Source organism: Salvia splendens, chromosome 13 (genome assembly GCF_004379255.2).
Source record: "Salvia splendens isolate huo1 chromosome 13, SspV2, whole genome shotgun sequence".
NCBI classification, from domain to species: Eukaryota; Viridiplantae; Streptophyta; class Magnoliopsida; order Lamiales; family Lamiaceae; genus Salvia; species Salvia splendens.
In genome coordinates this window covers 14,437,447-14,461,425 of record NC_056044.1, presented here as the reverse complement: position 1 = coordinate 14,461,425, position 23,979 = coordinate 14,437,447, and the positions used below count along the sequence as shown (strand labels likewise).

The window sequence follows — 23,979 nt, the reverse complement described above, 5'->3', positions numbered from 1 at the left end:
AGCTGCCTAGTCAGAATGAGCTGCCCAGTCAGGATGGGCTACCCAACTCGAAAGTGGAGGAAGAGTTGCTACATTTGGAGATTCATCTACCTAAATTGGAGCTGAATGCATTTCCTTCCAACCTCAAATATTTGGAAGAAAATGTGATCATTCCCGTGATCAGCAATAGTAGCCTGGACAAGAGTCGAGAGGACAAGCCAATCAAAGCTTTGAAGAGGCATAAGGAGGTGTCAGGTTGGACCTCGGTCGATAATATGTTGTGTATAAGCCCCAATGTTTCTATGATTTACATGAGTTCAGAGAAGGGTTCCAAACTCTATAGGGATCCTAAAAGAAAGTTGAATGCATCTACTTGGAAGGATTGGAAATCAAGATTCGACGATGCTTTTTCGGAAGAACACATGTATCTTGCCCAGTTTGTTGAGCTGGGCAGTCTGGATGCCAAAGTGGATAAAGCAGTTGAATCTGAAGGAGCCGCCAAGCTAGCACATGAGGCTGGGATTGAAACCATAGAAGCCAACTGCACCAGCTTCACCGCCACATGTCGCATCAGCCCGTACCCCCCGCTTTGTGCGGGGGAGGTGATTTCTATCCTACCCTCTCTTTTATTTGTTGTATATATATGTTGTATGTGTGATGTATGGGTTTAGTTAAAGTTTTTTGCTGTTGTGGCCTTGTCGGCCTTGTTTTGCATGTTTTGTGGCCTTGCCGACTGATACTCTATAGTGCAGGTTCTCGGTGTCGTGTTAAGCAAGGATGTATCCTCCTGATCAGGATAGAAATCCCAGCCAACCTGAACCTGTTATCAAGAAAATTCCTCAACCCACTTCTACTGGTTAGTATAGTGGAGGTGAGGGTCGAATCCCACAAAGATGGACGCGCTTGGGTAATTGTGGTGATAATCTGGAGGGGTTTGGTTAGCCACCACACTTGGGTTGAGATTCTACCTAGACAAGAATTAAAGGCGGTACTCTACTGACTAGGTGGTGTGAAAGTGATTGACATGCAGCTGTATACGTGAGAGTGGGGAACACGGTGTTTCAGGAACATGTGGAAAGTAGTTTATCCTTGGGAGTTTCAAAAATCCCCTACTTAAAAATAAGAGGATAAATTATTTTCTTTGATTTAATTGGTGCTTTGTTGACTTCTTTCTTTTGAATTAAATCCAATTAAATAATGCCACATTTTATTTCTTCACCCAAGTTAAATGAAGAGTTGAAATAATTCCTTGGTTATTTAAGCCTAATCATTTTCGGCCCCTTCACTAATTTTTTGGAGGATAATATATTTGTTTCCCTATTTTGTGGAATCCCTTTTTAATCAATTAAATACCATACTAATACCTATGCCAAATTAATTGGGGATGTGAATATTTCCTTATGTTGTATCCTTCATGTCACAAGCCCTACACTAGTATTTTTCCTTGTGGGAATTTATTTATTTGTTACCTATTTTATGGGAGCCTTTTTCCCATAAAGAAATTACCAAATTTAAATCCTATTCTATTTAATTGAGGATTTAAATAATTCCCTTGTGCAATTCCCCTTAAATTTTCGGCCCTTACTTCATTTTTCCTACTTGGAGATTTAATATATTTTGTTCCCTTGTTTATGGAATATTCATTGTTTTATTTCCTAAATTGTGAATTTATTTCTCTCCAAGTAAATATAAAAACAAAAAATTCCTTGTTTAATTGCAGCCCTAATTTTCAAAAATTAGGCTTCTTATAATTGTGGAATTTTTATTCATTAGCCTATATTTTAATCCTCCACAATTTATTTATTTAATTTACTCATGGACTTAAACCTAGAATATAAATACCACTTAAACAAACCCTAGCTCCCATTCTCCCTCACCAAAATCGTCCACCCCTCTCCCTCACACGTTTTTCCCTCCTCTCCCACTCTTTCTCTCCAAAAATCCTCCATTCAAGCCTTGTTCTTGCAACCATTGAAGTATATTTTCAAGAGTCGCCGACGAATCGCATCGTTCATTGTTTCTACCGATTCATTTTTGTCAAAGAAGGTATATTTGCTCACTTTTCCTAATTCCTTTTATTTGAACCATATTCTTGAATCCTACATGCATGTAGTGGGTGTAGGAATCATAGATCGCAAAATTAATCGGTGGTAAAGTAGGTTTACTTGAGAGCTTTGATAGTTATGCGATTTTTTGATTGAATTGTGTGAAGTTTGATTTGAATCTTTGGTGAATGATCTAAGTTTATGTGCAAACATGTTTAAGAGAGTCTTATCAAGCATGATTGTGTATTATAAGCATGAGAATTTGTGTTTGGATGATTGAGAAAGAAACCCTAATTTCGAAATTGTGAGTCTGAAATCTGTGACGTTCGAACAGTAGCTTCTGATGTGTAATTGACCTATCAAACGGTCGAATTTTGATATGAAAATTTTACTGAGTAAATTTAAAGGTGTTTTCTGTGTCTCGTATAAATTTCAGCCCGTTTTGTTGGAAAATGAATATTTTGAAAAATGTTTGAAGTTGACTGCGCAATTCTCCCAGAAATATGTGTTCTCGACCAGAAAGTTTCGTATTCTGTTTGACTGACTAAATGACCTCCGTTTGATGTGATTCTTGAACTATGTGAATATTTGAAGTGTCTTTTGAGTCGTGTAAAAAGTTTAGCCTCATTGGACGTTGTATGAATTTATGGTGATTTTTCCAAATGAATTGCGCAATGCTGCCAAAATTTTTATGTTCCGACCAGAGTATTGTATTAATGTTTTGACTTATCAAATGACACGATTTGAGTGTGAAATTTTAACTGAATGAACTTGAATGTGTCTACTGTGTTGTGACCAAAGTTTAGCTTCATATGAGGTCTGGTGAATGTTTGGTGATTTTTACAAATCAACCGCGCAGTTCTATCAGTTTTGCTGTTATGCGAAAATATCATTTGTACTAAGTTTTGATTAACTATATGATGCATGTGTGATTTGAGAAAGTATCCAATATATGCTTATAATAAATTAGGGGTTCAATTTTATTAGTAAAAAGCTAATTGGGGGAGGCCATATCCAAATTCTTCTATAGATCCCTGTCTGGGCCCAAAAGGAACATAATATAAATAGGAGAATAAATGATACAGAAAATACAATTAATTTTTACTCAAAATTTTCATCCCCCTCTCCTACACTGTGAGTGGCGATTTTTCTCCTTCAGCTCTCCTCCGTGAGCTTGAATTTTTCTGTCCAATTTATTCAAGTCCTAGTATCCCGATGAGATCAGCCCACACTGATAAAAGAATACAGTTCGGGAACCAGCCAGAAGATCCATAGTTTAGTACCCCACATCTTCACAAGGAGAAGTAGCAAGCAATCTTTGATTCTTTGGAGAATCATCAAGGTATTATTCCCACTCCATAGAAAAGCATGTTTTAGATTTCAATTATACTTAAATCATGATTAATTCAAGTTATGAGCATGTTACATTTGAAAATTACACGAATAGATTTTGTCTAAATAATCTCCTAAATAGATCGTAATTTTATCTGATTTATTTGATGCACGCTTCCGCTGCCAACCCCTTCATTAAGAGAGTCATCTTTGATAATTTTAATTATATTTTGTCTTTGTTTGACATGATTATGGATACATTTCTATATTTTGGTATTTTAACATGTTTGTTGAAATATGATAGAAAAAGATTAGAAAAAGGTACAAAATATATGGATGTGCAACAGCCTTAGTTCGAGGCAATTCTTCTAGCGATTTTGAAGTCCAATCAGCCTGTAATGCATATCATTATCTTTGTCTATGAAAGAGTTTCACGTGGGTATCTCGTATGCCTCAATCGGAGTTCGGTAGAAGAAGTTATGGTCGTTATACAGACACTGCACTGTCAAGAAAATTGCACCAGGGCGGATGACTTTGGCAACATGCCACTCGGGCAGGTGTTAAACTTAAAGTGTGAGAATTCCAAAAACTTTCACCAGGGCGGGTGAAAAACACGTGAATTTGTGCAGTTTTGGGCAGAAACGAAACATGAGAAGGAAAGAGGGGATCTAGGTTTCATCATTCTACAACCTACCGCTACCACACTCCCATACACCCCCAAGAACACTTTTGAAGAGAGATTTGAAGATTGAAGACTACAAATTGAAAGATTGAAGTTTCCATTCCATAAAATCATTCCACAAGAGTATCTAGTTTGCTTTTATTTATGTATTTGATTGAATCCTGTGTCTTGGTTTTCATGAAGAACATGAGCAGCTAAACTTATGTGGAGTTTTGGTGAAGACTACCAGTGACGAAGCCATAAACTTTGCTTTGGGGGGGCCGAAGCTTAGGTATTTTTTAGTGTTGGCATCGCCGAAAATTTTTGTAGCATCGGCAATGGGGAATCGCAAAAGATATAGTAGTAGATGAATAATGAGAGGAAAAAAATGAGAGAATGCATAATAGAAACTAGGAATATACTATATACTTATTATCGTTATAAAACCAGGTGCAAGTAAATTATAATATAAAATTAAAAGTTGGATATATGCAAATAAAATAGCAGTGAGAGTAAAACTATTAGACATAAAAGTGTAAGAAAATAAAATAATAAAAAAAAATTTGATTTATAGGTTGAAGGATTTGAATTTGGAAACATAAAAATATACTATAAGAAAATAAAACAAATTCTTGGAAATAAAAAGTGTTAAAAAATTGTTTGTGACAAAATGAATTGAATTTGGGAACATAAAACGAACTCCTAGACATAAGAGTGTAAGAAAATAAAGCAAGAAAAAAAATTGATTTTTAAACTCAAGGAGAGTCGAACTTGGGAGCATAAAAATGTAGAACTTGGGAGCATAAAAATGCAAGAAAATTATGCAAAGGGTAAAAAAAATTGACATCCTGTGGGAACCGATCTCGGGTAAACTAGGACACTGATTTGAACTGAAACCAACTGTGCTACTCACAATCTTTATGTTTTTAATAGCATATATATATATATATATATATATATATATATATATATATATATATATATATATTAATAATTGTGTAAGCTGGGGGGCCCAGTGCCCCAGGCCCCATAGTGCCTTCGTAACTGAAGACTACAATGGATGTTTGTGATTAATTCACTAACTTCTTTAGATTGTTTAGCTCTTGTGTTTCTTTGTTCATTCTTGTTCTTTATTAATTCAAATGCTTACCTACTAATTGGGTTTGTTTACCTAGATAGTAATAATCGAGAGATACCTAACCAGTGGTGATAAAAGAATGAACAACACTTAGATAATCTGCACTCGAGAGAAGAGATCCTTTGTGAGGGCTTGGGTCTTTTGTTCCTTGGAGTTAATCTAAACATATTTGAAGGAAACTTCAATATTAAGGGTTAAACAACTGGTGAGTGCACTCGAGAGAGGGCTCAACGAAGACTAGCCACTTTCCTAGTAATCCTAGAGACATAAAATGGGTAATCGATGTTGTTGAATTAATTGCATGACGTTCCATTGTAGTTGGATCCAAAACTTTACAATTCTCTTTGTGATACTTTTCTCTTGTGTGAAAATTTATAGTATTTGTTACTTTTAATTCTCTTAGCTTATTATATGCTCTTAGTAGTGTTAACAAAATCAAATCCTTTTCAATTGTCTAGATAGTAGTCAACATTTATTCGTGCTACTTAAGTTGATATAATTTTGTCTTTGTAGGATACAATACTCTTGCTTACTAATTGCTACACTAGCCTTGTACACTTGCAGGTATTTCTTGTGTTAAAATAAGTTGAGTCAGTCCCATAATAAGAGTCATATTTTGCCATTTCAGTATGTCCTACAATAAGAGTCCTATTTCACTTCTACCATAAATAGTTTGTAGGTCCGACATTCCACTAACTCACTTAACTCACATGAGCTCATATTCCACTAACTTTTCCAACGCACTACGCTTTACATTTTGTTAAAACTCGTGTAAAAATTATGAGACAGAGAGAATAGTAAATTGTGCGTCACAAGCACCACCAGGTGATGAAGCACCTCCTCAACATCAAACAAAGAGAAGTGTCATTCCCAGTCGGATCGATATCATTTCCAACAAGTTGTCCAAAAGATCAGAATCACGAATACAAAATAAACTCCAAACGATTAGAGTTAGCGAGATGTCTGCCCTAGGTATAGAAAACAACCATTGCCACACAATTACACCCATTGCCGAAACACAATTGATGGTGAAATGGCTTGGAGCATGAGAAAAAGTTGTCGAAGGGAAGTTCACCACCCTGAAGAGTGTCGAGAAGAAAACTGTTGAGGTGGTTGAGAGTGTCCATAATCGGGGCGAGGAATTGCTCATTTTGTTAATTGTGTCAGTATATCTGTTCCACAAACCATATTGCCTATACCTGCCCAGATGCAAGAATAATTCAATATATGCTACAAATTGACAAGTTGAAAATCACAAGTTATAAGGAGTACTTTCAGTATGGTTAACATATAACCGGTTTACTAGGTGAGGGGTTGGATCAGGAACGTAGAACTCAGCTGCTGTTCGATCAGAGATTCCTATTTCCCACATAGTCGGACCATTTCTTGGAGGATCATACACAATATCTCACATTACAACTTGGCTACCTAATATGATAAAAATATGGTAGACAAATTAGTCTAGTTGTCAAAAAACACAAGGCGAATCCAAAAATAGACCTGGTCGGATCGTAATGTTAGCATGGTGTTTGTAGTCTCCGATGACACCTGGCACCCAAGCGTACAAATTGTAAGTGCCTGCTCTAACACCTTTGATGCTGAAGTTGCCCCTCTCATCACTTTGGGTCCAAAATTGATAGCCCTGAGAAAATTTAATGTTAGAACGATTGATTTGGACTTATCAAATGTGTATATAACCTTAGTGTTCTCTTGCCAGGATCCAACATCACCAGGTTGAGCCAATCCTAGATATGTTGAATTTACTAGTGTGATTGCACCGTCGTTTACAAATAGTCGGCCACTGATAGCACCACGTTGGTTCGAATGAGGAAAATCTGGTGACAATGGGAAATCGTAAGGCCATTTCTTGGTCTCTTGTGCAGCCTGGTACATAATGAAAAAATGTTAGTAAAGATGTGTATGTTTGTAATATTATTTGTGGAGGAAAAATTACCTGACTCTTAGCGTCTGCCCAAATTGCATTCGGGTTATTGGTAGAGTCCGAGTTGAGGTACATGAAAACAAGGCCGAAGACCTTCTTCCACCGCTCTCCATTGCGCAATCTAACTCCAAAGTCTCCTCCAGCGTAATGTGCGCTAAAGAATATCTGTCGATGATAAATGAATTAGTCTGAATAAAATGAGACATTAGTAATGAAACCGAATTGAAAGAGACAGACAGCAAGGGAAGTAGAGGTAGCATGTGAAGTAAGATCTTGTTTGATAGGCCCACCAACTCGGAACTCATCACTAGGCGTTATCACCCAAAACCCAATGTGAGGATTCGAACTAATCCATCCGTGAACATGATTGTCTTTGTTGTCGCACGAGTACTGATACTTATCATCCACCGGTGGATGGATTCAAGTACAAAATCTTGCATATCACCACACTTTCTTTTGTAAACAAAGATTTTACTAAATTTTATTTAAATACCTCTCCTCTAAGTAGAGGATTGCTAGAATTTGTTAACAAAACAGCCTCCTTGTAATCAAGATTGTAGCATCCTTTCCTATCCATTGATGTTGGCATGAATCGTTGCTTATCGTCAGATATTACCATGTAATGCAACCTAAATTCACAAAATTATCAGTCTAAATACAAAGATGATAGGCATATATGATAGAATCGAATAAAGTCTTACATGTCTTGTCTAAGCTTGAATACGATTCTTGCTTCGCCTATGTTTAGATCGGGCCATCCTGCCCTATGCTTTAAAATTGCATACGAGTAGAAACCAGAAGATCCACGCAAGACAATATACCTTGATATATGTATGAATTAGGTTGACATGATTAATGTTAAAAATCATAATACATGAGTAATGACACACCTCTTATCAATATTGAGAAGTACTTCGCCATCAAGGAAGTGATGCCATGTCTTTGTAAATGAAACTTCAACCTGATCATCGGTTGCTGCTACAACTCTAAAGCTCGTACAGTCGAGCCTGTCATCAGCAGCTTCAGTTTCACTAATTTATACTTCAGTTCAGTTATACAACATTGTTGAATCGCAAATAGAGATCTTACGTATCCAAGTTACTTTCGTTGTGATCTGGCCTCCTCCACATGATGTCATATTAACTGTTGTACAATTTTTTTTTTTAAAAGCTTTCATATCTCTCAAATACTCCAAAATTTAGACCAATTGTAGTATTGTACTCACCCTCTTCGCCCTTCTTCGAGGCGATATTCAAGTACATTGTTTACGTTTTCGTAACCGAGGCCTGTGATCATACCACCCGGATTTGACAACGTGATTTTAACAATGCTGTTATCTATCTCCACCTGCAATGAAATTCAACATCAATGCATATAGTTTTCCATACTCAGTTAATTTTGTGATTTATGTATTTTTAGCTTCCAACATAAATTGTAAATTTCTTGATAGACACTTACATGTTGGTCAGTTATGTGGAGTTTGACTGGAGGCGATGACCGGCGAATAATTTTGATATTAACAGCCAGCAAATAGGAGTTCACTATATGTGTGACATTACCTACACAGTTACAGTATCTTTTCTAATTTTACTTCCAGCAATCACAATTATAATATTTATGACACATGTACATGGCTTCAAGGTAGCGGTTTGATTAATTTAAAATTAAAAAAAAAACCTGTGTGCATGATTCTTGGTAATTAGAAGGAAAAAGAAAGACAGTATAATAAGAAGGCAGCATGGAGTTGATTTTCGTCGACCCTTCTTCTCCATGGTGTCGTGTCGCCACAAACCTATACATCCAATCCAATTCAAACCAACTTGTACAAACAAATCGCTTTTGCATGTCGTTTAAGCCGACAATGATCTTCACACCAAACGAAACACTATATATCTTGTTTGACGACAAACAAAACCAGTACTTATGTACGCAGCATAACATAATTATTGACGAAAAGAATCAAAGAGCTCGTACCCCGTCACTCAAATTATGCGTATCAATTTGGTTGCCTCAACTTACACATTGATATTCATGAATAGAAGTTTATTTTTCAAGAGATTAAGATGGATGCATGCTTAAACTTTATACCTATACTATGTACAGTATATATTTGTATACAACATCAAGGGGTTGATGATGTAGTAAAAGAACTCTAAGGGAATACCAACTACTTGACTTTGCATTCCATTGGTGCATTTCAGTAAAATTGGACATAACTCAGGCCATATACACAATTCCCCTACAAATTTTCTTCCCTCACTATTTTTCCTCCCGCAAACTTTGATAGAATTTGTCCACACAAAATATAGCACTTAGCAATTTGATTTTGAATGCATAAACATTCTCTGTAACATCTTAGATGATTCTTACTATCACAATTTTTATTCACTAAGCTTCAACTAATACATCAATTTTGTTGTGATAAAAAATGGCCCAACAATATATAAGCTTCAATATGTGTAAATATGGAGGGTTGGTCCAATTCAATTAGCAAAAAGTCCAACCTTTTCCAAATTTTGAGAAAGGATGTTGCAATCAATATCTTTCATAAATTGTTACAGAATCTTATACAAAAACAACCCACGCTAATTTTTAATTTATTTACTATTTTCTTTTAATATGGGTGAGTCTTTGGGAATGAATTTTGGTCTCCTACCGATGTATATATGAGAAATACTATAATAGTTTAACTATACAAGTTTTCTAATCACGCAAAAATTTCAAAATGAGAACAAATTCAGTTTTCAAATAGAAAATATTGAATTATTCCAAATAAAATTCTCAAAATGCTGTCGAATTAGCTCTGAAGAGAATTTGTATGTGGCCCAAAATATTCAGCTTGACCCAAATTTTGTACAATACAATAAATTACTGCTTCATTCGTCTCATAAAAATAGATTATTTAGGTTTGACACGTGTTTTAATGCACAATTGGTAAGTAAAAGAGAAGTAGAAAAAATAGTTGAAATTGTGTAGTGAATGGGAAGAGCATATAAATGATAAAGTAAAAAAGAAAGAGAAAAAGATAACCATAAATGGATATAAATTTTTATGGGATAGACGAAAAAGGAAATATGACATATTTCTATGGGACGGAGTGAGTATAAGTTAGCAATATAAAATAATTGTATTCAATTTCTATACTTAATTCATAGCTACCAATCATGGGAATAAAGTAAATAAGAAATCACAATTCCATCCTTTTTGTATTTCTTGTTCACACCAAGATTATGAATCACCCACCAAGCATATTTATATTTCTGATCCTTTTTCTTTTCCATTTTCTTTCCCCTTAATCCATTAAACTACACAATTTTGGCGTGACAGAGACTTGTTTGAAAATACTAAATCGGAAAAAGAGAGCAAAAAGCCTATAAAGATACTTTGATTAAAAAAATATATAACCTCATCCCTGTATGGAATAATACATAAAAAACTCTGTTATATGAATCAAAAAAATGTAAGAAGCTAAATAGAGAAAAAATTATAAGCACCAAAAAATATATGAATATAAGGATATGGCTGTGTAATCCTAGTAGTGAAGGTTCAAGGCAGCGGCGGGGCTTCGAGGCGAATGTAATCGTAGAGGACGCCGAAAAACGGATTTCCACCACGCAACTGCCTGAGATATACCGTGTTTGTTCCTTCCACCAACAGAGATCCTAATATCTTCACACTGAACAATCTGTAGAGCCCATGAATCCCGTGCCTCGCAATCACGTTCTCTTTCCCGATCTTCCCCGTGGTGAAATAAGGCCGGTCGTTCACCCCTACTTGTATCTCTGCATAGCTCGCAGATGCCAACGCTAGCTGAAGCGTGTACGTTCCTCTGCTCATCACGTTTTTAACGTTGAACACGATTTTCCATGTCGTTGCTAAGTATTGTCCGTTCGCATTCCTGGTTACATGTGCGAAAAACCAGTCCTTGCGATAGTCGCTTACTCCAACGGTGTAAACGAGGTCGTTACGAGGATATAAGTCCGTGTATCTGCTCCACAGCCCGTATTGCCTGTACTTTTCTGTGTGGTTGATGAATAGTTTGTTTACGAGGTTAGGGTATGGGTCGGGAATGTAGAACTCTGCTGCAGTGCGGTCAGGGATCCCGATTTCCCAGAGCGTTGGACAGTTTCTTGGAGCGCTGTACACGGCTTCGCCTATCGCAACTTGTTTTCCTGGAAGGATGGTTATGTCGGAGGGGTGTTTGTAGTCCCCGATGACGCCTGGCACCTACGCGTACAAATTGTATGTGCCTGGCCTAACCCCATCGATGCTCAAGTAGCCGTTTTTGTCAGTTCATGTCCAAAATTGATAGCCCTGGGAAATGAAACATGATTTTAGCAGGAAAGGCCTATGAGACTTATATAGTGATTTCAGTTCTCTTAGCACTGATGTGGGATAATAATATTTATATATTTAGTTTCAACTGCTAACGCATACTAACATAATAACTGACCTTAGTGTCCTCTTGCCAAGATCCTACAACTCCGGGAGGATCCAATCCTACGTAGGCTGATTTTGCTGGTGCCGTTACAATATCATGTACCAAAAGGCGGCCGGTGATTGCACCGCGTTGATTGGCATCAGGGAAATCTGGTGATTGTGGGAAATCATATGGCCATTTCCTCATCTCTTCTGCTGTCTGATATTAACAAAATTAAAACTGTAAATGAAGAGTATTAAGATAAGCTTAGTGAAGACAAAGGTACGGACCTGACCTGTCTCTTGGCATCGCCCCATATGGCACTAGTGCTGGGACCCGAGTTGAGGTACATGTTGTGCAAGCTAACGCCAAAGGTGTCACCGGCATAGTGATTACTGAAAAACGTAGCTAAGGAAGTTGGGCCGGCATGTGATGTGAGGTCTTGTTTGATATGGCCGCCTGCTCGAAATTCATCACCAGGCATCACCACCCAGAATCCGATGCGCGGATTAGTGGAGCTGATCCAGCCGTGCACGTGGTTATCTTCGTTGTTGCACGAGTACTCATACTTGTCATCCACCTCTCCTTTTAGTTGTGGGTTGCTAGGATGTGATATGATAACAGCTTCCGGATAAGCAAGCGGATTGCCTGCTTGTCTGTCCTTGTCTGTTGGCATGACCCTCTGCTTGTCGTCCGATATTACCATGTAATTAAACCTACACCAACCCACAAGAGGAAAGACTTTGGGGGGTGACACGGGTTTTAAATGTAAGAGAATGAGAAGAGTTAATTTAAGCAGTGTTACTGAATGAATGGTGGGACCCACCTTATTAGTAGTCTAGTGTGGTGAAAAGTACCAAAAATAGAAAGTGAACTAATTTCGTGTGACAAACTAAAATGGCAAGAGGAAAGAGTATATATGTTTGCTTACATATCTTGGTGGAGCTTGAAGGCGATTCTTGCTTCATCTATGTTGAGAGCAGGCCATCCTTGCAGATGCTCGAATATGGAGTAAGAGTAGAAACCCGAAGATCCACGCAACAGAATGTACCTTTTATCGACATTGAGAGGCACTTCTTTATCGAGGGATGGACTCCATGTCTTTGTGAATGAAACATCAACCTGATCAGCAGTTGCTACTATAACTCTGAGTCTTGTACAAAACAGCCTGATGCTTTGCACCCATGGCTGAATTGCTCCTTCCTCTTACTATGAACTCTTTCCTTTGTGTGTGTATGTTTGTGTTGGATTTGGCAAATGAATTTGATTAACCTTTTGAATTAATCCTTTCACCGAACTAGTTGTATTCATCAGAAAGTGCTCCATGTGGGTTCGAAGGGTTTGTTGTTGTTGGTTGTGTAGAATAATGCAGAATAAGGTTTAGAAAACATCACTGTCCAATCAGGCTGAGATTTTAGTTGAGGATCACTAACTTTGCACCCATGGCTGGAATTGCTCTTCCCTCTTACTGCGAACTCTTTCTTTTGTGTGTGTTTGTGTTTGATGAGATGAACATATGAGATATGGGTGTACTACAATATCTTGAAATGTGATTAATTTCTTGTTAATTCAGGTTCCTCACACATGACATGGAAACAGAAAAAGGACTTGGAGAATAAGAAGGTAGTGTCACTCGGTGGAAAGGTGTGTTCATTTACGCCATTACTATTGCTGCACATATTAAGCTCTCAAGTACCATGTATGAACTTTGTGTTTCTTGTTAAACAGCCTCCAAAGAAACAGAGGTTACCCCTTAGTGTTGCTAGAGTTTCAATGAAGAATCAAAAGGATAGAGAAGAGAAACTGCTTCAAGAGGTTACTTAACATTCTCAGCGTCATCATTTCATTCAGTCACTCTAAAGCTGTATGTCGATTAAGATTAGGATTGATGTGTAAATAATTGGTCTCTATACAGAGAGCTATACTTGGAAGGTTTGGAGCCTACAGTAGCAGTAGTTCCAAGAAGGTGCCAGAGAGGAAACCAGCAGAAGACAGAATTCTGAAGTCGATGCAAGGCGATTTCAGAAAGGGGGTTCTCAACGTCGGGCATCTGTTGAAGCCCTCAGCCCCTGAAGCCTCTAACTACGAGGGCAGGCACCCTACAGGTAAAGGGAAGAAGAAGAAAGATGGCAAGAAAAGTCATGGCAAGAGAAAGGGTGGTGGTGGTGGTGGTGGTGGTGGTGGTAAGAGGCGTCACTGGGAATATATCTCAAAGTGACTACTCTTCTTTTAAATTTCTTCGCCTTTCTGAACCCGGCTATGACTGTAACTGCAGAACCAAGCTTGTAGAACATATATACATTCATGCCTTGTATCTGTTGGCATGCTCAGATTTGTTTTGTTGTTTAATGTAGAATGAAATTTTGTGTTGCTAATTTCTGATGCATTAGGCCCAAAGAATTAAATAAATAAGGCCCAAATCTTTAAATCCACGTCTTCCCCATCGTAACTCCCTCTTCTCCAAAACTTCACATTTGAGAATTTCCTAATTGGGGACAAAACCCAGCGGCGCCTCCCTCCGTCTCCCATCTCTCTCAAATTCTGGTCACCCGCGTCGAATCTATGCCACCGGGGAGTCTTCCAGAAACGTCGCCTTCGACCTTCCTGTGCTGTCAATTCTGCCATTGAAGTCGTCGCTGCTGTTTCTGTGCTGAGCAGCCATCATCGTCGCCATCGCTGTTCGATCCGAGAAGTTTTCTCCTCCGTCAATAATTGCCGCTGAACTGACGTTGCTGCTCCGCCATCGCTCCCTCTATCTGTCGCCGTCCAGCTGGCGGTCTTCCTCCGGCCGCCGCTGCCTCGAGCTCTGAATTGCAGCGCCGTTGCCGACGCTTTAGTATTCTCGCCGCTGCGCTGTCGCTCGCCTTTCTTCTTTTCTCTCTTGCATTGTAGCGGTGTCATGAGTCGCAGTTGCTGTTGCCGACAGCCCGTCGCCGCTGCACTGTCGGAGCTTCTTCAGCCCGATCACCAATCTCTTCCCAATTGATCTTTCTCTCCCAAACTTCGTTTCTCTTCTCCCTCACGTTTTGTTCCTTTTTGTTTTGAGAGAATGGTTTAAATTGTGGAATTGATGGAATATATATATTAATATATATATATATATAGTTGTATTCAAATCCTTTTCCCCTTATTAATCATTTCTTCTTCTTAATCACCAGCGTCCATTTAATCAAATCGTAGGGGTTAGATTATTTGCTGAATCCATTAAGTATATTCCTTTTTTTAATTCGGAAAGGGAAGAAAAGAGATTCACTAATGTTGGTTGTTATGGAAAGATCCATAATTTCCTCCCTCCAGGATCTGTGCGATTATTTGCAAAAATTTCATTAGGATTCATTATCTTCTTTCTCCATCACCGCACGATTCTGTCGTTCCTGTCGCCCAGCGACAAATTAAATTTCATACTATCAATTTACCACTCGATGAGTTTATAGAATGTGAGCTCGAATAAGGTGATGAGAGAGTAGAGCACCCAATACGATCAGCCATTGCTGATCGTCTATGCACGATTTAGTCTCGATGGCATTCACCGAACAATACCTGCCAAATATTTCTAGGGTTCAGGGCCAAAATTGAAAAATAAACACCTATTTTGATATTTTTGTAGCGATATTTTTTCTAATTCAATGATTTAAAAAGTAAAGTGTGTTTTCACGGGAAATGTGAGTTACAGAGGATAAACGAGAGAAACCAGAGGCCTGATGAGAACGCATTACACTACATAATGTATATATTATGTAGTGTAATGCGTAGTTTTAGCTTCTGTAATGCATTATTTGTGATATGTAATGCACATTTATCTTGCCCCGTTTCATTTAAGTTGTACCGTGTTTCGATGTTTGGTGCACGTTTCTTGTTTTCCCTAAGGGTTTAACAAGCCTAGGGGCTAGGGTGTAGTATGGTCTAAATCTAAAAAACGTTGTCCAAATACACGAGCTGCAGTAATTCGTCTGGGGTTGTACATGCATAGCGCGTAGGTATTTTTTAAAACAGATATACATAATGTACATATTATGTAGTGTAATGCGTAGTTTTAGCTTCTGTAATGCATTATTTGTGATATGTAATGAACATTTATCTTGCCCCGTTTAATTTAAGTTGTGCCGTGTTTCGATGTTTGGCGCACGTTTCTTATTTTCCCTAAGGGTTTAACAAGCCTAGGGGCTAGGGTCTAGTATGTACGACAGCAACCACGTGATGCATAAAACAGGATAAATAATGCATTCAAATAGCCAAATAATGTACATAATCACTCAAGTAATGAACATTCAAATATTGCATTCATTCTTAGACTCATGTACAACAGCAGTCTAATGATGCATAAAACAGGATAAATAATGCATAGAAATAGCTAAATAATGTACATATTATGTAGTGTAATACGTAGTTTTAGTAATCATCTCGGCTAGGGAGTAGTTTTTACCTATACACATAATGTACATATATTACTCTGTAATGGCTTTTTTATTTTCAGTAATGGACGATTTATGATCTGTACTGTAAATGGTTGCTGAGCACGTTTCATGTATTCCTCAAGGGTTTAGCAATCGTTGGGGCTAGGGTGTAGTATGTATTAAGTTACAAAGCCGCCGCCAAAGTCCACGTGTTTCAGTCATTCATCTAGGGTTTATATATCATCTCGGGTAGGGAAGTAGTTTTTACTGATACATATAATGTACATATATTAATTTATAATGGTTATTTTTGTTTCTGTAATGGACCATTTATGATATATAATGTAAATGTTGGCTGAGACTTTTTTTGGTGATTTTAAACAGTGGTGGTTGTACTCATGTACACACACAGTCAATTAATGCATAATACTTGGTAAATAATGTGTAATACTTGATAAATAGTGCACAGAAGCAATGAAATAATGCACAAAGAAATATGACTTTCACCCATTCACCTATGTACACAACGGTCAAATAATGCATAATATTTGATACATAATGTATACTACTAGTTTAACAATGTACAGATTCATCTACGTCCATCTGCTTTCACAGTATTTATCTGGGACTTTTTTTCACTTCATTGTTCCTGAATCTCAGCTGCTTCGCTGCTGTCCAACATACAACATCAGAACATTATTTAAATGGGAAGCTATCAATATTTGTGTCGCATTGTCATTATATAATGCACCATTCACACATGTACACAAACAGTCAATTAATGCATAATACTTGGTAAATAATGTATTATACTTGATAAATAGTGTACAGAAGCAATCAAATAATGCACAAAGGAATATGACTTTCACCCATTCACATATGTACACAAGCAGTCAAATAATGCATAATATTTGATATATAATGTATACTATTAGTTAAATAATGTACAAATTCAATCAGATATGCACAAAGGAATATTATACAAGCAAATTTGGGAATTCTGGTTTTCACTCATGCACCTATGCACACAAGCAGTCACATAATGCCTATTACTTGATAAATAATGTAAACTAGCTATATAATGTACAGTTTCAATCAAATAATGCACATAGGAATATGCTATTCACCCATTCACCCACGTCCCTCAGCAAGCAGTTAAATAATGCCTAATAATTGATAAATAATGTATACTACTACATAAATAATGGACAGATTCAATCCAATAATGCGCACAAGAATATTGCATTCATCCAATCACCCATGTACACAAGCAGTCAAATAATGCCTAATACATGATGAATAATGTATAATACTAGATAAATGATGCACATATTCAATCAAATAATGTGCACATGAATATTGCATTCACCCAATCACCCATGTACACAAGCAGTCAAATAATGGATAATACATGATAAATAATGTGTAATCATTAATTAATAATGTACCCAAACAATCAAATAATGCACACAAGAATTTTACATTCACCCATCCACCCATTTACAAAAATTGTCGACGAATGCACAAAGGAAGACTACTTGATGTAGATCCTAGCCAATGCCATAAGCGAAGGCTCAATGATACCTCCCCTAAGCATCAATACCAAATGCAGAGTCGGCTCTACAGAATTATTCATCACTCCGCTAATCAGAATACAGAGCATAACAGCATAACTAAATCTAGAAATGGAGAGAGAGAATTACCTTTCTGTATGTTGTAATCAGCAATTGTTAGGCCATCTTCACGCTGCTTTCCGACGAAAATCAATCGCTTCTGATCCGGTGGGATTCCTATACATAATTTCAAAAGTAAATCACATCAATTTACCATCAACAATTCATCACACCCCATTTTCTTCAAATTAACATCGAACACCATAGAAACCTTTTGCAACCCTACCTTGTCGACGCCTTCAACAATTTGTTCACGCGCTACCGGGGTGCGAGTTGGAGAGTGAAACCGACGAAAACGATCACTTTCTGGAGATACCCGACAAAAAACAGTGGCGGCTAGGGTTTGAAGAGTGGTGGAAAATGGGAAGACGAATTGCAGAGACCTGGAGAGAGGGATAGACGTTTGGAGTGAGAGAGAGAGTGTCACGACCGCCCATACTAGGGGTACTACAAACGCGACGATCGTGACCAAGGGACGACAATCACGACAACATACAAGGATAACACTTTAAGAGAAAACTCAATTAGTTTAGAGGAGAAAAAAAGTTTTAGCTTAAAGAAATTTAAGGTTATAACTTTACTATTAATTAGAGACGACTTATGATAAATATCTTTCAAAAGAAGCGGCGGAGAAAAAGAGTATTAAAACCCAATAAACTTCTAAAAGAAAACATTTGGTTGAGTTCACGGAAAATCCATTTTAGAGTAACAAGATAAACACAAGGTTTAAGCCTAACACAGTTAAACATGCTCAAACACAATACGAAATAGAATAAAGTCTTGTGGCATAGTTCAAAATATAGCAGCGGAATTAAGGTTTAAAGAGAGTCAAGGATGACGCCTATGTATGAAGACACAACGCATCCAAAGTTCCTAGGCCAACTCAACATCCACCGCAACATCCCGCTCAACCTGCACATAAAGAAAACATATGCAGGGCTGAGTACTTGTTGTACTCAATGGGCTCATGCCGAAAACATTTTAATATAGTTATGTCATCCATACCAGTGATCTCGAGTTTTATAAGTAGTTAAGAAAATATCACGAGAACACAAAAATATTTCAAGTCTGGCCAGGCAGTTTATCTCCCCACTCTTCTCATCAATCCATCAATCCTCAATCATCATATCACAGTGCGACGAAAGTGTGGCCACACTATTCGCCCACGAGACCGGCCGACTAGCAAGGACGGCTCACGATCCCACCAGTGTACACAGCCTGATAGGGTTTGCGGCCCTACTCAGACCCGAATTCGTTTCACAACACAGCCATATAGCCTAACGGAGCAAGCTCAGATGAACTAGGCATCAAGCAACAATCTCACAAACAAAAACAACATGGTATGACATAACAAGTTAAACCACCCTTATAACACCACATCGTATTTTCAAAAAATAAAGAGATTTGAAAAGAAAGCCCACCTCGATTGTCTAAACAACACAATATCCAACTTATGGCAACCCTTGTTCCTTGTGCTCACGTACACACAATAACCCTTGCCAACGACAACACAAATCAGCCTTCCAACAATTCAAATTATCATGCATGTCCTATCGTTCCTTTTATCATTCTCTTAAATTACCCATCCCAACATTCCTCATCAATAAGGAAAACATGCCATAATATTTCTCAACGTGTCACACATAGTCACGTCATAGGATACATTCCTAAATCTTACATGCATCATATAATTCACTAAAACTTGGCAACGAGTGATATATTTCCACATAACAACAAATCTGGCAGAACTGCGAAATCGTTTTGTAAAAATCACCAAAAATCCATCCGACCTCATATGAAGCTAAAATTTGGTCACATCACAGTAGACACATTCAAGGTCATCCAGTTAAAATTTCACACTCAAATCATGTCATTTGTTCAGTCAAAACAGTAATGCAACTCTCTGGTCGGAACACAAAATTTTCTGGCAGCACTGCGCAGTTCAATTGAAAAATTCACCAAAAATTAATCCGATGTCCAATGAGTCTGAAACTTTCACACAACTCAGAAGACACTTCAAATTTCATTTAGTTCAAAATTTACATCAAAAGGAGTCCATTTGGTCGGTCAAATAGAAAACGAAACTTTCTGGGCGAGAATACAGGTTTCTGGCAGAATTGCGCAGTCAACTTCAAAAATTTATTAAAAATTCATCTTTCGTCAAAAAGGGCTGAAATTCACAAAAAACACATAAAACACCTTGAAGTTTACTCAGTTAAAATATTATGTCAAAATTCGATCGTTTGATTGGTCAAATATGCGTCGGAATCCACTGTCCGAACGCCACAATTTTCAGGCTTCACAATTTCGAAATTAGGGTTTCTTCCTCGTTCATCCAAATACAATTTTTCATGCTTACAACACACTATCATGCTTAAAAAGTTTCTCAAAATCATGTTCTCACATAACTCACATCATTCACCAAAGATTCAATCAACTTCACACATATTCATTTAAAATCGCTTATCCACCAAAGTTCTCATACAAACACAAATTCCCACCGATTAATTTTTGCGATCTATGATTCCTATACTCACTATATGCATGAAGGGTTCAAGAACAAAGATTAAATGGAAAGGATGAGAGAAAGATTTTAAATATACCTTCTTGAACCAAAATCAAACGGTAGAAGTAAGAATTGATGCGATTCGTCGGAAACTCTTGAAATTCTAACTCCAATGGATGCAAGAACAAGGATTGGAGGAGAATTTTTGGAGAGAATGTAGAGAGGGGGAGAGAGACGTGTGAGAGTGAGGGAGAGAGAGATGGACGGCTAGGGTAGGGGAAAAAATGGGGGCTAGGGTTAGTTTTAGGTGATTTTATAATCCTAGGTTTAATCCCAAAATTTAATTAATTGTGGAGGAATAAAATAGAGGCCAATAATTAAAATCCCACAATTAAGAAGAAGGCAAAATTTTCGAAAATATGGCTGGGGAATTAATAAGGAATTTATTTGGTATTTACTTGGAGAGAAATAGATTCATAATTTAGGGAATAAAACAATGACTATTCCATAAGCGAGGGAACAAAATAATTTAAATCTCCAAGTAGGAAATAATGAGGGTGGCCGAAAATTACAAGGGTGTGCATAGGAAAATTATTTAAATCCTCAATTAAATAGAATAGGATTTAAATTTGATAATTTCTTTATAGGAAAAGTCTCCCATAAAATAGGTAACAATTTAATAGATTCCCACAAGGCAAAATAATGAGCATGTAGGCGTGTGGGGGATGGAAACACAATAGAAGGAAGATATTCACATCCCCAATTAATTAGATATAGGTATTAAATTGGGTATTTATTTGAATAAAGAGGGTTCCACAAAATAGAAAACAATTATATTCTCCTCTACAAAAATAGAGGGGGCCGAAAATTGGCTTACTTAGCCACAAGGAATAATTCAACTCTTAATTTAATTAGGGTGAGGAAATAAAATGTGGCACGATTTAATTGTATTTAAAATAAATAAAGGGAATCAACAAGGTACCAACTAAATCAAGGAAAATAATTTATTCTCCTAATTAAAATAGAGAATATTCGAAACTCACAAAATAATAGGCTAGAGTTAGAATTTCATGTAGCACAATTTAGATATAATTTGATTTGGATTTAATTTGGATGAAAATCCCAAAGCAATTAATTAAATCCAAGAAGAAGAAAAAATATATATATATATATATATATATATATATATATATATATATATATATATATATATATATATATTCCAATAACTGAAGGGGCCGAAAATTCTCAATTATTTTGGCTAGGACAAGAATGCATGATCTCACTTAGTTAAGTTGATCCCCCACGTAAAAATATAAATAGCACTTCATTCTAAATCACTCATAACCATTTATTCCACATAGTCAAACTTACTCACATAGCAACAATTTAATTTCATAAATGAAATTTCCAATCAACATATTAAATAAAAGTCACAAAATTTTGGGATGGTACAGAGAGTGAGTAGATGGAAGGTTGTATCAAAATCCCGCTGAAAATTCGCTCCTTCCGTTTTGGGCGTTTTCCAATTTAGTTGTTTTACTAGTTTACCCTTATAATGCACAAAATCCACCCTATAATGCAACACAGGATTAAAAAATGGGATTTCATCCGGTCCCTCCATCCACCAAATCCAACGACCCAAATGAAGAAGGAACTTAAATCTAAGAGAGGAAAAGGAGATTAACACTACCCTATATATATATATATATATATATATATATATATATATATATATATGTATATATTGGATTTGGTTGTTGGAGATTTTTCAGGTGGGTGGAGATAGGGAGAAACTGGTGATAGAATTAGGAGAATTATATATATAGGCAAAACTGATAGATATTGATGGATTTGGTGGTTGAAGAAATTTGAAATAACTACCGTAGATTTGATATTGAAGAGTGATAGATATTCTTATATTAGAATTAAGTAATTTGATTTTTTTTTTCTCCTTTATTTTTCGGGTGTTACACTATCCATCACCGTGGTTTTAAAATTTCAATACATATAAAATATATGATTCATTTGATAATGCTCTTATAATTATTGTACTCCCTTTATTATTAGTTAAATCATCCCCTCTCTAGAACAAATAGAATGACATAAAAACGCAAACCTATTTGAATATTGAATAAAACCTCAATTTTATTAAAATGTTATTTATAGCTAGTCATACTATGACTACATATCTTTATTCATTTACCAAAGTCTAAAACAAAATTAATAATTTCATACAAATATAAAGCAAATATAAAGTCATTAGGTAGGTAGGGTCCCTCCGTCCTATCCGGTTTATGCATCATAAATTTATTCAAGGAGTTGTAAACCAAGTCCAAATTAGAACAAGAAAAAAAACTACTAAAGCTAGTTTCCCTCTCCACCTCTCATTTTTATGAATTACTACTACGATTGTACACAACCAACAACAAACTCTAGAACCCTCATGGGGCAATTTCTGATGAATACAACTAGTCGGGTGAACGGATTCATTCAAAAAGATAATCGGATTCATTTGCCTATCCAATACAAATATACACACACACAAAGGAATGAGTTCACAGTAAGAGGGAGGAGTAATTCCAGTCAGAGGTGCAAAGTATCAAGAAAAGATTACATTTTAGTGATCTTCAACTAAAATCTAAACCTATTATGATAGTGATGTTCTCCAAACCTTATTTTGCATTATTCAACACATTCAACAACAAACCCTTGAACTGTCATGGAGCAATTTCTAATGAATACAACTAGTCCTATGAACGGATTCATTTAAAAAGATATTGAATTCATTTGCCTTCATTGTTCATAGAAAATTTTAAAGAATTGATGTATTTCATCACTAGAAAGATATTCCAGCAAACAATAAGTAAAATATCCAAAGGTAATATCAAAAACTCTCTTGTATACAGAACCATCAGATGCTTCCATACAACAATAGATATGAATCACATTGTCAACGTTTTTTTTCCTATAACAACAGCTCCAAGAAATTTGCATGCTTAATGGTTAATAGCAAAGATCGAATAAAATGGATTGTAAAGTAGTAGTAAATGTAAAGAGACTTAATCTTACCCAAAAATTCAATATCTTTGAGGATGGACTTAATGTCCATTCTGGGTTCCTGGGAATCCAATTTATAGGATGAAGATTCCCTATTCGGTCCTTTCCCCTTCATAGTCACACCTTTTTCCTGACTGCAAAACAAATATTGTACAAGCAAGATCTTCAATCCTAAAAAGAATGAAATAAACTCTACCAAATCAATTGAATTTCACAGTGAAGAAACAAACGATATCGTCCTCTTATGATAAAAAAATTTCAAAAAACTATAAAAAGAAGGGGAATAACTAGGTTATAATGTTTCCACAGTTAGCATTGGAAAATTTGGAAAAGTAAAAAAGGCAAAGTTTAATTAGAGTAAAGGATTACCAGGTTGTTGCAACAAGCTGTGGATGGCAACTGCGAAATCTGCTTTACATTCACTTATTCAGTATTTCTGCGCAGGAATCAGGAGATGATGACCTGAAGACGCCGGCGGCAAGCAGAAGAAAATTGATTTTGTTTAAATACTTTTATTAGTATAAGGAGTATTGTGTAAACTGTTAGAAAAATCATAAAATTTGGTTCAAATATTTTTCTATGTCGTAAAATTAATCAATAAATTATAATAAAAAATTTATAAATTTATTTACAATGGAATTATATAAATTAGAATAAATTTATTTACAATGAAACTATTTAAATTAGGAAGCTTAAATTTTTTTTTTTGCAATAAAATTACATGTGAGTAGTTAGAGTCATCATTAACAATCAAATCAAATTAAAAGAAATTGAAGAATATATCAATAAGTCAGACTATAAAATCAGAATAAATTTTATTATTTATGAA

At 36.3% G+C, this 23,979-nt stretch overlaps 1 protein-coding gene, 1 long non-coding RNA gene and 2 pseudogenes across 2 annotated transcripts; 1 reads left to right on the top strand and 3 right to left on the bottom strand.

Annotated features, from left to right (window-relative positions):
- Positions 1–6,002: 6,002 nt before the first annotated feature.
- Positions 6,003–8,784, bottom strand: LOC121760558 (annotated as a pseudogene).
- Positions 8,785–10,570: 1,786 nt separating this feature from the next.
- Positions 10,571–12,961, bottom strand: LOC121760557 (annotated as a pseudogene).
- Positions 12,962–13,079: 118 nt separating this feature from the next.
- Positions 13,080–13,833, top strand: LOC121762485. Its single transcript, XM_042158369.1, has 3 exons — positions 13,080–13,161; positions 13,246–13,332; positions 13,433–13,833. Exons 1-3 carry the CDS (start codon positions 13,102–13,104, stop codon positions 13,733–13,735), a joined length of 450 nt encoding a protein of 149 aa, XP_042014303.1. The 5' UTR covers positions 13,080–13,101; the 3' UTR covers positions 13,736–13,833.
- Positions 13,834–16,394: 2,561 nt separating this feature from the next.
- LOC121762486 lies at positions 16,395–18,797 on the bottom strand. The gene is made up of 4 exons (XR_006042226.1): positions 18,590–18,797; positions 17,811–18,496; positions 17,615–17,701; positions 16,395–16,582 (listed from the first exon to the last, which is right to left on the bottom strand). It is a non-coding gene; the product is annotated as an uncharacterized LOC121762486 (long non-coding RNA).
- Positions 18,798–23,979: the final 5,182 nt, after the last annotated feature.

Bases quoted from the DNA above. Each gene is read 5' to 3' on its own strand.
- LOC121762485 (XM_042158369.1), top strand. From the start codon at position 13,102: ATGACATGGAAACAGAAAAAGGACTTGGAGAATAAGAAGGTAGTGTCA. The intron at 13,162-13,245 runs GTGTGTTCATTT...CTTGTTAAACAG, and splicing joins TAGTGTCACTCGGTGGAAAG to CCTCCAAAGAAACAGAGGTT. The intron at 13,333-13,432 runs GTTACTTAACAT...GTCTCTATACAG, and splicing joins AAGAGAAACTGCTTCAAGAG to AGAGCTATACTTGGAAGGTT.